The 18338-nt window shown below is 44.3% G+C and overlaps 1 protein-coding gene across 1 annotated transcript; it reads left to right on the top strand.

The window, feature by feature from the left end:
* Nucleotides 1-789: 789 nt before the first annotated feature.
* Nucleotides 790-2094, top strand: LOC121833795 (the record flags this gene model as incomplete). Its single annotated transcript, XM_042287429.1, has 2 exons — nucleotides 790-1119; nucleotides 1525-2094. Coding segments are annotated over exons 1-2 (780 nt in total), but the record flags the coding sequence as incomplete, so codon positions are not given.
* Nucleotides 2095-18338: the final 16244 nt, after the last annotated feature.

Raw genomic sequence — 18338 nt, 5'->3', positions numbered from 1 at the left:
TGTCTTTTACTGGACTTTTATAACATATCATGGGAATCTGGCACTATACCAAATGAATGGAAGGTAGCTCGTGTCCTGCCTATTCTCAAACCTGGAAAGTCGCCACTTGACATTAATTCCTATCGACCAATCGCACTATCAAGCTGCATTGGAAAGATAATGGAAAAAATGGTGCTTACGCGGATCGAATGGGACCTAGAGAACAGGGGCCTATATCCACCCCAGATGTCCGGATTCCGCCGCGGAAAAAGCAGCATAGACAATGTACTAAGTTTGGTTTCTAGTATCGAAGAGATGAAAATGCAGAAAAAGAAAACAACCGCTCTTTTTATTGACATCAAAGCGGCATTTGATACAGTGGAACACGATGCAATACTTCTTGACATGAAAAACATGGGATTCGAAGGACCTGTAGTGACGTGGATATCAAACTACCTTAAGGGAAGAAAAATTTACATTTCAACACAAGACGGTGACACAGGACACCATGAAGTAAAACGAGGGGTGCCCCAAGGGGGTGTTCTTAGTCCAATTCGTTTTAATATCTCGCTCATTAGTCTTCTCAAACTTCTTCCAGACACAGTGCATATATCTTTATATGCTGATGACATTTGTCTTTGGGTATCGAGCACGTCTTTATACATAAATCGGGCACGACTACAGAAAGCGATTAACATTGTCATAAAATACCTCAAGTCTCGTGGGCTACATATATCTCCCATAAAGTCAGCCGCTGTTGCCTTTACAAAAAAGGATACCAGCAAATATCCCATATATGTGGAAGGAACACCGATACCCTATGTTCCTGAATATACCTTTTTAGGTGTAACTGTAGACAGATATCTCACTTGGGGCCCTCATATTAAACGGCTGAAAAATAAATTAAACTCTTTCACTCAAATAATCCGAATGATAAGCGGAACAAGGTGGGGTTGTTCCGTCTCAGCAACGATGACCCTGTATAACTCTCTTCTTGTAGGACTCTTACGGTACACCTTACCAGTTATGAACGGAGCCTCAAAGACTGTTATGAAAGATCTTGAAAGTGCCCAGGCACAAGCACTGCGCTCTTGTCTGGGCCTGCCCAAATGCACATCGAAGAACGGCACACTCGCTGAGGCGAGGGCACTTCCACTTTCAGCTTTAAGAATTCAAGAAACAATCAGAACTCACCTTCGACATGTCACTCGCAATACACATCACCCCCTTAAAAATATTGTCGAATCCAAACCTTCCTCTAGCTTCTCCAAAATCATTGCGCTCCTGAAAGACTATCTCCCCAACTTATTTGAGGCTGCACAGAATCCGACACTTCCGCCTTGGATGTATCCCCCATTAGAAATTATAGTGAACATTCCAGGTATAGGAAAGAAAGCAGAAACATCGATCGCCGTGATTACACAAATAGCCTTAGAATATATATATCGAACCTATTCACTATCTGTGCATATTTATACGGATGGGTCTACCACTCTAACCTCCTCATGTATCGGTGTATATATTCCATCAACCAAAACAACTATTAAAGCAAAACTAAGTCATATGACGTCCTCGACTGCTGCAGAGCTCGCGGCGATCAGAACAGCCATGCAGCATATTATTCTCCAAAATCCACACCAATGGGTGATATTCGTCGACTCTAAGTCTGCTCTTCTAGCTCTTTCTTCACTTCGTAAACAAAGTCCAAACATACAACTTATTCACGCAATCCGGGAGATCCACCAAAACGCTTTGGTTAAGGGGCACAATATAGTTCTCCAGTGGGTGCCAGGGCATTGCGGGATTACTGGAAATATTTGTGCAGACAACGCAGCCAGAGAAGCTCACAAAGAAACTGCTACTTTCCTCATTCCACTTTCAAGAACTGATTCCAACACCGTCACTCGATCAATCGGCAGGGAAATAACATCGTCGTTATGGACAGACCCACATTATTACTACAAATACCTAAAACACATTGACCCCAAATTAGAATTTTGCATGCCACGAAACCTCTCAAGAGCTCAAGAGACAACACTTCATCGACTGCGTCTCAACGTCGCATATACGAAGAAATACCTCCATCTTATTGGCAAGGAAGAATCACCCATGTGCTCTTCATGTTCTTCACCCGAAGACAGTGACCATCTATTGTGTATATGCAAGAAATACGATTCTGAAAGAAAGACGTTAAAAATACAGCTAGGACTAGGACCAAATGAAAAACTTGAACTGCACCACCTTCTTGGGCCGTGGTCAACGTCTGGAGACGCACATAAGGCCACGAAAGCACTAATTAATTTTCTCTCTCATACTCGATTATTCAAGCTGCTATAGAAGTTGATGTATATAATGTAAATACGTATTATTTTATATAATTTTTAAACTTTTCTTTTTTCTCTCTTTTTTTTTTTTTTCCTTTCTTGTCCCCCTTAACCCTACCCCCCTCTCCTTTACGAAGTAGCAAATCAGCTTTTAAGCAGGTTGACCTCTTCGTGACTGTAAATAAACAACTATTCTCTCTCTAAATGTTACCGTTCTAATAACCTCATGCTTTTTGAACTGTCGTGCCCCATCGACCGCCAACGCGTACTAACCTGTTTTCGTGGTTTCAGTAATGTATTCGCTGCTGTGTTTAACAGCCTGCTTTCCCTGCCTCGCGACACATGTCTCTTGTCTTTGGAAGGATTGCTAGCCCTATCAGGAGATGTAGACCGAAATCCTGGGCCACTAACAGGAATAGAAAAATTAGAAGTAATGCTTCAAAGCCTCGCGGAAACAAATGAAGAGAACCGAAAGGAAACTCGGGAAAGGCTGGATTGTATCTGTTCAGGAATCTGCGAACTTAAACAAAAGGTTCATGCCCTAGAAAAACAAATTCAGGAAATAAGTGAGGTCAAAGAAAGACTTACGTTGTTGAGGCAAGTGTTAGCGAATTAAGGGCCGATCTTGGTTGCAGGCACGGGAAATTTGATTTACTCGAGTCCGGAATTGATGACCTAAATAATAGAATGAGAAGGAACATTCTGCTCTTCCGGGTATTCCAGAAAAAACAGAATGAAACATGGGAACAGTCGTCTGTCATAAAAGAGTTTGTGAAGAGACACCTGGGCTTCGAAGCCGGTGTGATTGAGCGTGCGCACCGCGTGGGTGGCAAACGTGACAGCGCAAAACGCCCCATCGTTGTGCGCTTCCTCGACTATCAAAGTAGACAGGATGTTCTTCATAACGCTCACAAACAAAAAGTGAAAGTCGTTTACAACTCCCTGTAACGCCGAATTGGAGCGCAGCTCTTGAGGAGGAGGAGGGAAGGGTACTGAGGGGAGGGTAGACCCCTCCTCCTCCTTCTCCTCCTCCTCCCCTCATTCTTTAGTATGCTCCGGGGGGTCACCTGACCTCGGGGGGAGGGGGTCACGCGACCTCGGGGGGGGGGGGGGGGGGTGTCACGTGACTTGGGGGGAGGGGGGTCACGTGACCTCCGGGGGGTCACATGACTTGGGGAGTCACGTGACCTTGGGGGTCACGTGACCTTGGGGTTAACTTGACCTCTGGGGGCCACGTGACCTTGGGAGTCACGTGACCTTGGAGTGACCTTGGTAAGTCACGTGACCTTGGGGGAGTCACGTGACTTCGCGGTTACGCCGACGGCGACGGCGGCGCCGCTCAAGCCGGAAACGGGCGCCTAAGAGCTGCGCTCTAAAAACGTTCCCTCTCTACGCGTTTCCATTTCGGAAGATTTCACACCACGGATCCGTCTACATCGTAGCAAACTATGGCAATTGAGTGAACATTTCAGAGAAAGATACATTATAGAGTCAAACTTGTCTACGATAAGCTATACGCAGATGGTAAGCAGTTCTGCTATTGTCCCCAGAGTGACGAGGTTATTTTGCTAAGACAACTTCAGAACAACAATATGACTGTGTAATAGCATGAGATAACACGTAGCCAAAAAAGTTGACGTCTCACTCATTGTCGCTAACTTCCGTAGTCTTTTTTCTAAACAAGAGGATCTTGCATCGGTCATCGACGATACCAATGCTAAGGTAGTTATAGGAACTGAAACGGTGGTTAGCACCTGAAGTTGAAAATGTGGAGCCTCTTCTGAGTGAGTCATTCAATCTATTTCGGAAAGATCGTACGCTGTCGCGGGGGGGGGGGGGGGGGGGGAGGGGAGGGGAGGGGAGGGGTCTTTATTGCAGTCAGCAAATCTATTAACGCATCTCTCATTCCCGTTGATAGTAGCCTAGCAGTGTCTTGGGTTCGACTTGAATTTGCTCGCTCATGTCGTATTCTTGGTGCCTGTTATCGCCCTCCGGGAAGAGATGTGGCTTTTCAGAGAAATTGTTTGAATGCATCGAATCTATTAAACGTTCCTACCCGGATTGTTGTATTATGTTAGGATTGGACTTCAACTGCCCTAGTGTTAACTGGAAAGAAGGGCATATTGAAAATGCATGTTTAAACCCAGTAAAAGCCTCTAACGAAAAGGCAAACAGCGCGCAGAAAACGGGGACTAGAGGAAGTGCAGACAGGACAAGCGCTGACTCTCAACTGAAATTTAATCACAAGGGAACAAAACAAAGAAAGCCTCTACTTTTTTGGATATAGCAAGCATTTTCATCCTTAATCAAATCGTTACTCAGCCTACAAGGAACACTGCTATACTAGAACTTGTGTTTACGTCGTCTCCTCACAATATTAGGTCAGTTGTTGTTCTCGATAAAATTAGTGACCATAACATTGTTTTTGTTGAAATGACACTCCCGAATGAGTTTAGAACTACGGCACCAAAAATTATATATGATTATTCGAAAGTCAACAAGGAAGCTCTTGTTGCCTCTTCTCAAAGTTTTGCGTCCCAGTATTTAGAAAATTTTAACAAAAGATCTCTTGAGGCAAACTGGAATATGTTGAAAATGGAGTTTAAGAGACTAAAGTCGACTTTCGTTCCGAAAATTGTGTTAAAAATGAATGATGAACGACCATGGTTCACTAACTGGTTAAAAAGACTATCTAATAAGAAAAAAACGTCTGTTTTCTAAAACAAAGTTAAGTAATCTAGTTATAGACTGGTCAAAATATAATGAGTGCTACAAAAAGTACAAATCTGAAATTAGAAAGGCAAAAAATAATTATTTATTTATTTATTTATTTATTTATTCAATATACCCTTCAGCGCCCAGAGGCATTACAGAAAAGGGGGGGGGGGGGGAACATACAGCCAGAGGAAAACAATAAACGAACTCTAGGTTTTGTGACATAAAGTTTGCTAGTGGAAAGAACAAGAAGAATAGTAAGCATTATACAATTATTAATACATTTGACATATCAAGAGATAAGGTACAGGCACTCTTCAATAAGTCTGAAAAAAAAAACACATTATTGGATGACACTATGACAAGCGACTCCGGTAGACAGTTCCATTGATGAGTGGTAAGAGGAAAAAAAGAGTGTTTAAAGATATTAGTGCGGCACGAATATTCGCGAAGCTTATTCTGATGATCTACCCTGCGTGATATGAAGTGAGGCAACTGAAGGAACGATCCCCTGTTTATGCCCGTTTTGTTATTATAAATGTTATGAAAGAGTTTTAAACGTAAAGCGGATTAAACAATGACCTTTTAAATTTATTAAAAACAAACCCCCAAAAATTTTGGAAGACCATCGGTCCTAAGCAGGAGCGAACTTTGCCTAAGATTTATGACGAGCAAGGACAGGAGCTCTCCAACCATGATTCAACAACCGTTTTTAATGAGTATTTTGTATCTGTTTTCACTGAGGAACAGTTTCCTTTGGCATGTGATTCAATTTGTGTATCCCCAACCATATCATGTGAATCTGTCACCTTTACACAAGAAGCCATTTTGGCAATTATTGATCGACTCTCCCCAAGCTCTGCACCTGGCGAAGACGATATATGTCCCCAACTTTTGAAGGTAACACGAATCATATCTTGTCATCTACTATATCTCATTTTCAAGCAATATATATACCTTCCGGCGGATTGGAGATTTGGGACAGTGCTACCAATTTTTGAATCTGGTGATAAAAGACATGTTTCTAATTATAGGCCAATTTCATTAACAAGTGTACCATGCAAAATTATGGGGCATGTCATATATTCCCATGTCATTAGCATGTCATTATCTGACCATGACCTAATTTCTACTAACCAACATGGATTCAAAAAAGGTTTTTCGTGTGAAACGCAAATTTTTGAATTTGCTACTAATTTGCATGAAAACATTCACTCTTCCAAGCCTACTGATGCCATATTTATTGATTTTGCCAAAGCTTTCGACTCCGTACCTCACCAACGCTTGTTGTACTAGCTGTCTAAACATTCATCCTGTTATCATACAATAGATTGCCACTTTTCTTGAAAACCGTGAACAGGCTACATATGTCGGAGAGAGTAAGTCTTCAAAATTATCTGTAAAGTCCGGTGTCCCTCAGGGCAGCGTATTGGGTCCGCTTTTATTTCTCATTTACATAAACGACCTTCCTCTTAGCTTAACATCCTCCATAAGACTTTTTGCACATGACTGCGTTATCTACCGGCGCATCACCAAACCAGATGATCAAGCCTCAACATGATTTTACTCTGGTGCAGCACATGGCAACTGAAATTGAACACTAACAAAACAAGATTTATAACATTTGCCAGTCAGCCTTCTTCCACGCAAAGGAATCACTCTATTAACCACGAAGACATAGAAAAAGTTCGAGCATAAGTAATTTTTTTAGAGGACCTCACTTGGAACGATCATATCAATAACACCGCTTCAAGTGCATGTAAATCACTCGGATACATCAAACGCAACCTTTTCCGCTCATCTCAGACAGTCGAACTAGCCGCCTACAAAGCATTTGTGCGATCCGAACTCGAATACGCCAACATCGTCTGGTGGCCTCATCAAGCATAGCTTCTTAAATAGCTCGAATCTGTTCAAAACAAGGCATCACGCTACACCATGCATGACTATTCACGAACCTCGAGTGTCACTAATATCAAAACCAACCTGGAGTTGAAACCTCCAACTGTTAGAACCAAACTAGCCCGTCTTGTTTTCCGTCATGGCATCTACTACTCATCATCGGAATTTCGTAGCCTCTATCTCCAAGATCCATCTTACATTTCAAAGCGCCGCGATCATCCACTAAAAATTCAACCTCTCTTCTCCAGAACTAACAAATATCAAAATTCCCCCCTTTTACTTGCTATTGCCGACTGGAATTCCTTACCCGCTCACATCGTCCATGAAACTATTACCAATGAACTTCGCGACATTTGTAATTCTCATTTGTAAAGTGTGATCAATTAATGTTTCTTTTTTTGTTTTGCTGTTTTCCTTTTATTATTGTTCATTGAATGTCGTATTTATTCCCCCCTCTTCATGTAATGTATTCCAAGGGATACCTTGAGGAAAATAGACCTGATCTATACCTGATCTGATCTGATCTGACAAAAGGGAGAACTGGGCAAACACCGACCGTGGCGCCCCCCCCCCCCCCCCCCCCCCTCCGGCCTTTTTATATACGCCCCATCTACTAGGTACGACATCACGTTGTTAGTAAACGTGCGAGTAGTGGCCGGTAGTGGCCCAACATGAGCGTTTTATAAGGCGAGAACCGCATTTTAAGAACGAACGGCGATCGAGCATATGCGCCCAGAAAGTGAGGTGAGGAGGAGACTCGTGCGCGAGGACACGTCAGAACGCCGGGCTCTGGTTGGAATGATTAGTGGGTAAACCTAAAGCTAGCTGCCTTTATCTCCACTGCGCTCGTCGAACGTGTTAAAAACGCGAAACGCCGACGTCCGGCGTGTGGCTTTCGCATTCGAACGCGTTCGACGAGTGCAGTAGAGACAAAGGCAGCTAGCTAGCTTTAGGTCTCCCCACTAATCATTCATATCGGAGCTCGGCGTTTTGACGAACCCGCGGGCTCTCGTCTCCTTCTCTCCTTCACTTTATCGGCGCATAGCGCCGTGTCGGGCGCCGTGTTTAAATACATCAAAAAGAGATAAAAAAATGAAAGCCGTTTACAACTCTGTAACGCCGAAAGGGAGCGCAGCTCTTGAGGAGGAGGAGGAGAGGAGGGTATACCCTTCTTTCTCCTCCTTCCCTCTCGGGGGTCACGTGACCTCGGGCTGGGGAGGGGTCACGTGATCTCTGGAGAGGGGGGGGGGGTCACGTGACCTGGGGGTCACGTGACCTTACAGTTACGCCGACGCCGACGCCGACGCCGCTCAAGCCGGAAACGGGCGCCTAAGCAGCGCTCTAAAATATTAAAAAAGGGGGTGCGGCGGCGCCCCCTTTCTGGTGGCGCCTTGGGCAAGCGCCCAGGTGGCCCACCCCTAAAGCCGGCCCTGCATACACCTCACAGCATCGATGTACTTTGTCGCTCACCTGCATTACCCCACTCACTCTTAGGTATCAGTTGAGACGGAGGAATAGTGGCGACTCCCTCGCCAGTGGCACTGACCCGAAGTCTCGACCCCCTTGGAGGTCAGAGGGGGCAGCTCCACAAAGACCAGCCAGGGGACTTTTGACGACTCTCTCGCCTGGGGCACTACTTTTATTTGTTTTTCTCCGAAGGGTTGGTCGGAACTGCCCTCCTGCAGAGTCGAACCACACCCGTTCATGTCTTCCTTCATTCTTTATAAAATTCTTTTTTAGGTGTTTTCTTAGAACCCCACCTTGTGAGTGGTGCATCGCAGCTTTAGCTGCTCTTGTGCTAGGACTCCAAACTCGAGGTCCTGAGTTTAAAACGTGTTATCGACAATGAGATTCAATGGAACTGCCGAGGTCTCCTGCGTAACTATGGCGATGTTTGCTCTCTTTTGGATGAATTGGTAGTGCATCTTCAGGAAACTCACCTGAGGGAGGGTCAGCCAAATGTCTTTACACTCTAAAAAAAAAGAAAAAAAAAAAAAAGGTATCACCTTACACCCTTTTGTCCCATATAAGGCACCCTAAAACTTTAGTTCGACGTACTGCGCACTATAGTCGAACGGACGGCCCAACATTTTACGAGGGACTTGATAACAGTGCGATATAACTTATTAAATAGCTAAACTCCTTATGAAACGCCGCAGAAAGAAAACACTGAGGTTTTGCAGTAGGGCCAAGAAAACTCCGATTATTTTTTTGCAGTCAGTAACATGTACATTAACTATTTTAATAAGTTGAACCACACGGCCATCAAGCCTCTCGTGAAAGTTAGTACCATCAGATTGACATCAGTGCGCGGTACGTCGAACTGAAGTTTTGGGATGTATTACATGGGACAAAGGGTGTAAAACACACACCCTTTTCTTTTAGAGTGTAGGCATCATTTTTTCCGCAAGGATAGAGATCACTCGTCCCACTCTTCTGGCGGGGTAGCCATATAGTGCAAGAATGAGCTGCATGTATTGAGGTTCCCTTGCACACCGCCTTGGGAGCAGTGGATGCTCGTATTCTGTCCGACCGCCTTATAACCCCTTGTTCACTTTCAATTCCTCCAAACTTTCATTTAAGCAGCGAAGATCTTGAGTCACTCATTGCTCAACTCCCCCATCCATTCATTATTATCAATGATTTTAACGCACACAATTCTTTATGAGGCAGTGCTAGACGCGATACGCATGGAGCAATCGTCGAACGGTGAAACTTGGAGGAACAGAGCCACAACACGTGGTCGCCGAGAAGTGCAAAGGTAAAAGAGGGTATGTGCGCAAAAAGGGGGGCTCTTGCTCATGAACCTAATGAACGGATGTGTATCGCCGCCCTTGGGGTTGAAATAATATCTTGTTCAAGATGGCCCCCGTGAGACAGCTTTATGTGAGAAACGAAATTATATACGCAAGTATTAAAGAGGAAAAACAAACCATCGACAGAAAACGGCAGCACAATATTATGAATCTTAATAGATCCCCGAAAAATTCTCGTCATATTTCATAGAGTGGCTATGTCGAAGAAAATCAATCAAATATTTTATTATAAAGACCTATTGTCAATGCTATACAGTACACACTGTATGTGCATATAAGCTAGTAAAATAATCCAGTAGGTCGGAGGCATTTCACGGTCAAATAATACGTAAGGTGGCGTTTAAAAAAGACGATGCGATTCTTTCAAAGAGGAGGTGCATAGATGAAGGACAAGGGAGGTCCTTTATACATTCACAATTTCGTCGCCCCATGCCAGAATGAATATCATTTCGATAACCAGTGCTGCTGCTAAAAAAAAAAAAAAAAAAAAAAAAAAAAGTTTTTTTTTTTATGCATTTCACGGAATTGACTACGTAAGTGTAACGTCATGGGTCCAAACAAACCGTTGCTAGGGTCGTTGTTATGGACAAATACATGTGGCTAGCTTTCGCTACGAAAACCCGACCGTTCGAAAATCGGGAGTACGATTTAAATTTCTAAAAATGTCAGATATAGAAAGCTTGCATGCCATATATGTTTCGACAGAAGTTTGCCGGTAATCGCTTGTTTCTGAAATGTTTACGACTGCAACTTCCGGTCCTCAAGATGCCTGCAGCAGACGACGAATGCAAGTAGTATACCGTCTGCCCACACGCTCGCCGGCCAAGCCGGCGCCGGCGTCTGAATCGTGTGAATAAAGACGATATTCTGATATTGCATTTGTTTGAAATATAATCAGTTTCAGACAGTTATAGGAATTCATAGTGGTCTGCGATGCAAAATATGGTTTATGGAAAGTACGGGCGTCGATCGAGATGATCGTTTACTAAAAGATTTCATTGCACCTGTGAGAAAAGCACTCCAGGCGATGAACTGAGATCCCAAATTTGGTTTTCGGACTAGCGCTATGGGAGGGTGGTTCGTAACTGGTTGTAACCATCGCGTGGAGAAAGATACTTGCTGTTTCTTCAGATTTCTGCAAGACCCCAAAGCGCGAAAAAACTGGATAAAATCATAAGGTGAGTTTATTACGATTGTACTCGCATCGCGGGTTCGATGGAGATCTTCACCAAAAGAGCACATCCACGGAATTTGATGTATACCCAAGGGGAAAAAAAAAAATACTGCGAAATCGCGATAGACATGCAATTCTTTAATAACCTGAAAACCTCAATAATAATAATAACATCGATTTACCTCGACGACGTACGATTGGTTTCTCATGCTGGCCTACACTACGCCGGTAATGCACTTCAGGTCGTCGTCGTAACTGATCTGCATGACGTGGCTTGATTTTACGCCATTTTCACCCCTCTGAACTAAGCTGGGTTCTTTACAGCAAAAATATTGCGCATTGCGGAGGCCTCTACGGGCACGGCGATGCACTTGTTTTTTTCACTCGAAGACGCCCGCTGCAACAGAGGCCAGCAAATCTATCGTGTCGTCTGCTACCAAAGCTAAGCGGAGTGTAATACTTCAGAAATGGCTTTCATCGTTGCAATGCGACACTGAGACGACAATAACATCTTCATAATTAGATATCAGTTGCTAACAAAAAATTATTCACTGACTTGTAAGCAAAAATCTAGCCTCATGTGGAGTCTCCATGCATTAGTCCATAGCAACGCCCCTAGCAACGGTTTGTTTGGACCCAGACGCCATGTTGTGACGTAGTCACTTACGGGGTCAATGTCTGACGTGCTCATTTTTCACTAGTAGACTACTACTGGCGAGAAAACGAATGTTGACGAGTCACAAACTAAGCCATTTAAACTTAAAATCCTCACTTAAAAAAAATAGTTCCACAATTTTTTTTTTGAAAATAAAGCTTAGTATTTGGCAACTTGACGCTGCCGGTGGAGATATGTATACGTTTTTACTATCCTCTCCAAATTCCGCCACCATTGCATGACTTTGACCGTATGCCAAACAGACCAACAAATGAAATAAAATGGTTTAATTAAAACGTACTGTTTCTGCACTCGTTACTCAATTCTGTAAGGTTATAATGTCGCGATACTTTAAAAGTTCTAGCAGTCTTCAGATTAGAACGATTAACTGATAAATGAATACACTAAGGATAACCAATTAATTGCTTAAAGGGGCGGTGCAACAATTTGCGGACTTTGGCTAATTAATTGCGGGAATTGATCCCGGCCACATATAAAACGAAGGACCGAAAACTATTCTTTCCTGCTTGCCCTAGTTTTCATTAAAAAAAATAAAAGAAATTAGTATCTCTGGCACCCCTCAACTCAACATTGAAGCGGCACCAGCTCCGCCTGTGACGTCATTCGGAGTGGCGTTGGTTTCCGGTTGGGTTCTTCTGGCTTCCGTTTCCCCAGCGCTCGCCGGCTCGCCGCTCTCCCGCCCCTTCCCACCAACACGGCGGCATGGGCGGACGGCCTGAGCGACGTCGAGCGCAAGATGCTTGCGTATAGTAAGTCTTGGACTTGTGCGGCGGGCAGTCGACGCGCCGGGCAGTCGAAGTCGAAGTCGAGACACCAGGAACAATAACGATACCACGATACTACGGACCACGACCAACGCACTCCGTCGAGCGAGGGAAAGACAAAACGTCCGGGTTGCTCGTGTAGCCGCCGTAGGCGCCTCGGGCCTGTGCCTCGTAGAGTAACTGTATATGCTCCGCTTGCGGAGCAGAGTACCGCAATGGTGCCATTCTGGAGCCAAGCACTGCGGGAAGCCACGGTCGCTTTTTGCAGGGGACGCGAAGGCGCCGACGCGAGACGGCGTGCTGTGGCGTGCTGCGGCGCACTGCGGAAGGAAAATAGTGCGGAGTGCGGCGACGAGCCGCGCAGGCGCCGTCATCGTTATCCCGTCGTTTCCTGTTTCCCTCTCGATTGCAAAAATCGCACCCGCGGATCCTGCGGGTCGCGTCACGTGTGAAGTGAAGTCGTCAATTCATTGCGGTAAACGACGCAGCGGCTGACGAAAACGCCGTCCCCTCGCTTTCGCACGAGAGCTCGCCGGCTCGCCAGGACGGCCGGATGTGCCGGTCACGTATCGCGTATCACTCCGCGAGAGCCGCAGACGCGAGCAACGCGATCGCCTCCGTGTCGTCTGCTTCCCATACCTTGGAAACGGATGTCCTAAAACATCACTCGCGTTATAAAAAAACAGGATTGTATTGTACCCAGTTGGCGCACATAATGTTCAATGACTTAGGAAGCTTTCGGTTCGTTCGTTTTTAGTCTAAGATCTATATTTGGCGAACTCAGAGCGGAAAATATGTTCCCCCGAAACTCGGCGCTCTGGAAGGCCGCTTTCCCGCACGAAGGTCGGATCCAGTTCTGACCACGTGACCACTCCTCCGCCAATACGGAGATGGCGGCAAAAGGAAAAGGAACGCGATACTCTGGCTCTGCAAGCAGAGCCTATACAGTTACTCTAGTGCCTCGGGCGTCGACGGATGACGACGACGGCAGGTTTTGTTGACTTGCGGTAGATGGCGCCACAAATAATTCATACCCTTTTAGCGGCAATATTAGGCTTCTCAAGCGTTTCTGCATACCTAAACAACATGATTTTTTTAAACTTAACCTTAAATCAAGCTTACAATTGCCTAACACTATCACTTACAAAAACCACTCCGAATGACGTCACACCACAGGTTCCATTTGCGGCCACCATGTGGCCGCAGGTTGGGAAAAAAAGCGTTCTTTATTTTGCGATTACGCAGCGAAATAGGGGTATTTTGGGATGTGGTGGCACTTTTTCTCTTACTTATGCCGAAGTAAACAATATAAAAAATACAAGCTGCACATTCGTTCAGTGTTAAAATCATTGCACCGCCCCTTTAAAATCTATGATGGGTGCACAACCCAACTAAGAACTGATTCCAAATTAATGGACCTTTTCCAAGTATAGCTCTGCGCATGCATGCACCCTCTGCCCTGGCCTTCCTCCCCGCAGAGCCGTATATGCGCTTATGGCCAGAACATCCATTGGGTCAGAACATCCATCGAGTCAAAACATCCACGAGGTCACGTGACACCAGAGTCAGAACATGCAACGAGTCAAGACATCCATCCGAGTCGAAACATCTATCGAGTCAAAACATCCATCGATTCAGAACATCCATCAGAGGCAAAACATCCATCTCATTCAAGACATTATTATTTGAATTGAAAAAAAGAAAAAAAAAAAAGAAGCTTAATATACTATATGATTTTTTGCCGGCTCGAGAGTGCGAATTTCGCCAAGTGCCAGTTTCGGGGATGCACTTGATCAAGCACCTTGGTAAGTTTCCTGGATGTAGAGTCCCTCGTGTTCGTGTTTTATTTTTGTTACTGAGTATATTTGGCTGTTTGTCATCTACAGTCCCGACATTTCAGGATGTCCTTAACTATCTGGACAGAATTACAATCTTTGGAGTTCTTCCGTAGAATGAACTGAACAGCACGCATGGGCCAGTTTCCTTGAATAAAACTGTTTGATTGCCTCACAATGTCTCGGTGTCTTATTCAACCAAATGACTTTATGCGAACGATTAGCACTACGTTGCGTCTGGTAGTAGTAATCGGGACAAACATGAGCGTATAGACACCACGACAGGGTACAAATACCTAAAAAGTTATAATACATAAAAAAAAAACTGTAAAATTTGTTTCGATAGTGCTTCCGTAATTTAAAAAAAACGACTATTTATGTACAATTGTGCAAATCCATGTAGAGTGCTTTGTCCGAAAATAAAACTAACTTAAAAAAAAAAAAAAAAAACACGATAAAAAGCTACGATTTTCTCGGAATAACGTTATTGATGACGGCGAATGTCTGGAACAAGAGTATCTTGAAAGAATTCAGAGGCTTAACACAAAATTGGAAGCTATTGACTGGCGAGGTGAAATTAATTTCTCTAAAGGGCTTGCATAGTTCACCGACAACAGTATTTTGGTCCCTCGAGCAATCGCACAGACTCGGAGCCAGCCCATGGCGCGCTCTGCTGCTCCCACCCCGATGTAAAAAAACTGTTCTCCTTTGATTTAATGCAGCGAAGCAAGATACTTTTAAAACAGAGCCATTCTGTCTTTAAAAATGTTTCATCCTCACAAGCTTGAGAGTGCTCTAACTTTTCGTGTGAATAATAATATCGTTCTTTTCATTTGGATGATTTTTATCACGTTGCTTTTGAATGAATTGCTAACATTTGTTACCCCACATTGCCTGGAAGAAATAGCTTTTCCTTCCGAACCTCTTAAGAACGCATTAACATACACCAAGCTATAAAAAAAAAAAAAAAGAAAAAAAGGCTGTCACATTGTTTTTTTTTTAAAGGCCTGAATACCTAGCACTTCTATATGGATTCAAACGGCCTTGTTCATTGCCTTCGGATCACGTAGCTGCCACGAATCGCAGAGTAGTGTGCTCTCGAGCTGCGCGGGTCAAACGACAGCAAATAAAACGCCCTCCGAGACGGAAAAGCAGCGTATTTCACCGGCAATCCAAGTAAGTTGCAAATGATCACGTAACATTACCGCTCGCCACTTTCGAGAACCATTGCCACTGCGCCGTCGTGTCCTACCTGATTTTAATACGGAGTGGACCAGCAAAATACTGTTTTATTTTACACTCCGTTAAGCAAAAAGAAAGACCCAGGGACACTACCGAGCGTACACCCAATATTACAGTGATAAAACAAAAGAAAAAAATATTCGTTCCGCTTACATGCCCCTCTCGATATTAACTTTAATATTATGTTTATTTATTAATGAAAACTACAGACCATGAGTGGTTCAAGCAGGGATCAAGGAAAACAACAGCAATGATCTTACGAAACAGAAAATAAACAAAAAAGTAACTAACACTGGTAGAGGAAAATTGAAGAAATCGGAATCAGAGAATATATATATATATATATATATATATATATATATATATATATATATATATATATATATATATATATATAAACGCACGTTTATATATATATAGACCTTGTCAGCCTAAATAACTGACAAGGCCTCAATGAGATAATGAGATAATAAAATCGTAAATGCAGTTCACAGCTGGAATAATAGTAAAGAAATACAAACATATCCTATCCACTTCCGTCAAATAACGAACTCAATTTTGTCCTTCATAAATGATTAAATTTTATCTAGGAGCGTATGCAAACGGTCCTTGCTTACCATATCGTCAAAAGTCGTTTACACAACAGCTCCCTCCTTTCAGGCAAAAAAACGATAGAACATTCTACTCGTCAAAATATCCATGACAGCCATCCGAGTTAAAACATCCATTGAGTCAAAACATACATCGAGTCAGAACTTACATCCGAGCCTAAACATCGATAGGGTTACACATCGATAGGGTCACACATCCATCGAGTTAGAACGTCCATCCGAGTCTAAATATCCATCGAGTCAAAACACCCATCGAGTCGGAACATCCATCCGAGTCTAAATATTTATCGAGTCCAAATCATCCATCGAGTCAAAACATCCATCGAGTCAGGACATCCATCCGAGTCAAAATATCCATCGAGTCAGAACATCCATCGAGTCAAAACATCCACGAATAGATGTTTTGACTCGATGTATGTTTTGACGCGTTGGATGTTCTGACTCGGAATCCCGTATATTAAGAGAGTTTGGCCATTCGTTGGGAAATGTAGGAGACAAATGAGGAGGCGCCATTGGCTGAAGGCGGGCTGGGCGTGTTCCAGGGGGTCTTCACAAATTCGAATGTGGCCAACTAGAAGCCGGAAATCATACTTTGGTGGTGGTAGAGAGAAACAAACTTAATAAGTGCGTCGGAGTAACTCTCGGTGACTGAAGATATGGTGCACGTGATTTTTCAATCACGGTCGTCCAAAATCATGGTGGAAGAGAGCGACTAGCGGAACGATCGACATAATCCGTACGCCAAGTGCCGAGGGCCGGGAATCTACCGTCCGACAGAGCCGACAGATCCAGGTACATGACCCCCCAACAGAAGCTAAACATATTTTACGACCTGATCTAGCAACCGGGGAATGTTTTCAGATTCCTTTTGCCTGACGTCCCCCCTCCCCCCCCCCCCCCCCCCCCCCACACACACACACACACACCCCAGTATTCTTATTAAGGGGGAGGGGGGGGGGAGGCTGAGTCAACATTACCTAGAATAATCAAAGCCTGCGCACTAGAATTTTGACATCATGACAGTGAGATCGAGCGAGGACATATATGGGATACGAGTGCTGCGTCAGTGCTCGGCTGGACCTCGTGTCCAATCAACGCGTCGAAAGACGCTCGGCATCGGGCTCGAGTTCAATTGCTGATTTGGCGCCATTCGACTGTGATGACGTTCCATCGAGGCATCGGGGAAGAGTTCGGAGGCCTCTAGATGGTGTTGGCTAAGCCCTAGTGCATTACGGGGCATACCATGCTGTTCTGCTTTGTTATCGACCCATTCCGCAATCTGACTGGCTGATGAGCGATAATAAGATGCCTGCGTTTCTTAAGCGTTATAGTCTAAGGTTATACTCTTAAGGTTTTAGTCTAGTTATACACAGGTCGTAATCAATCATAAACACAGTGAAAGTTAGTTATGCGAGTTTGAAAAGAAAAGGGCAGCGGTTGCCGAATGATTAGTGTCATATATGACATCATAATACGCTCAGATAATGCGTTTCATTCGGCCATGGCTAGTAATAATGTAAGCACGCAAATTCCAATCGTGTGCACGGACTGGGGTCTCAGAGCTGATGACGTTCTTCATGACGTTGAACACTGTCGAGCGCGGTGACACCATCCTATCGACCGCTGTCCAATCAATGCTACTGAATTGCGATAAGGGCATTGACATTTGTGATGTATGCACACGTGCTCTTCGCTTTACGACTGGTCTGTTACGGCTGTTTTCTAGCGATAATGCAATGTGGGTTTCGAATAAGCTTCAAATAACTTTACGGTCAATCTGCAGACAATATTCGAATAACTGTATGGTAAATACTATAATTGTCCAAAAACTGTGCGATCAAAGTTTAGGTTAATATTAGCATCAGAACATCTGGCTGGTTTGAACAGGCTCAACCAGGGAGGCGATCGGGCGATAAGCTGTAATTACGAACAAATTGCAGGGATAGAGCGCTAGGCTCACTAATTGCTGATACGCATCCTGACGTAAGTTGAGATAAAAAGACGCCTCGCCGAGTGCGCAGAGACAGACGGGGCCCGGATGCGACGAGAGACCTGCTGGACAGTGGAAGTTTCAGTCTCCTTGCAGAACCACAGGTGAAGGCTCTGCACGAGATCTCTCGCGGGGTGTGCTCCGTGGAGGCCTAATATCTGCGGAATTGTGTCCAGGTATACCTTTGATGGCCAGAACTCTGTACTGGTTGCCGCTGTTGGTGCTTGCGTTGTTGCCTTCGGCCCAGCCGGAGCAGACGTCAGAGGTCTCGACCCAAGGGCTTGGCGATGACGTGGAGCCACGCAACTGC

The sequence above is a fragment of the Ixodes scapularis genome, unplaced genomic scaffold (assembly GCF_016920785.2).
Source record: "Ixodes scapularis isolate PalLabHiFi unplaced genomic scaffold, ASM1692078v2 PGA_scaffold9__187_contigs__length_104089568, whole genome shotgun sequence".
Taxonomy (NCBI): Eukaryota; Metazoa; Arthropoda; class Arachnida; order Ixodida; family Ixodidae; genus Ixodes; species Ixodes scapularis.
Note: the sequence above shows the minus strand (reverse complement) of the source record. Positions and strands in the feature narration are given on the sequence as shown.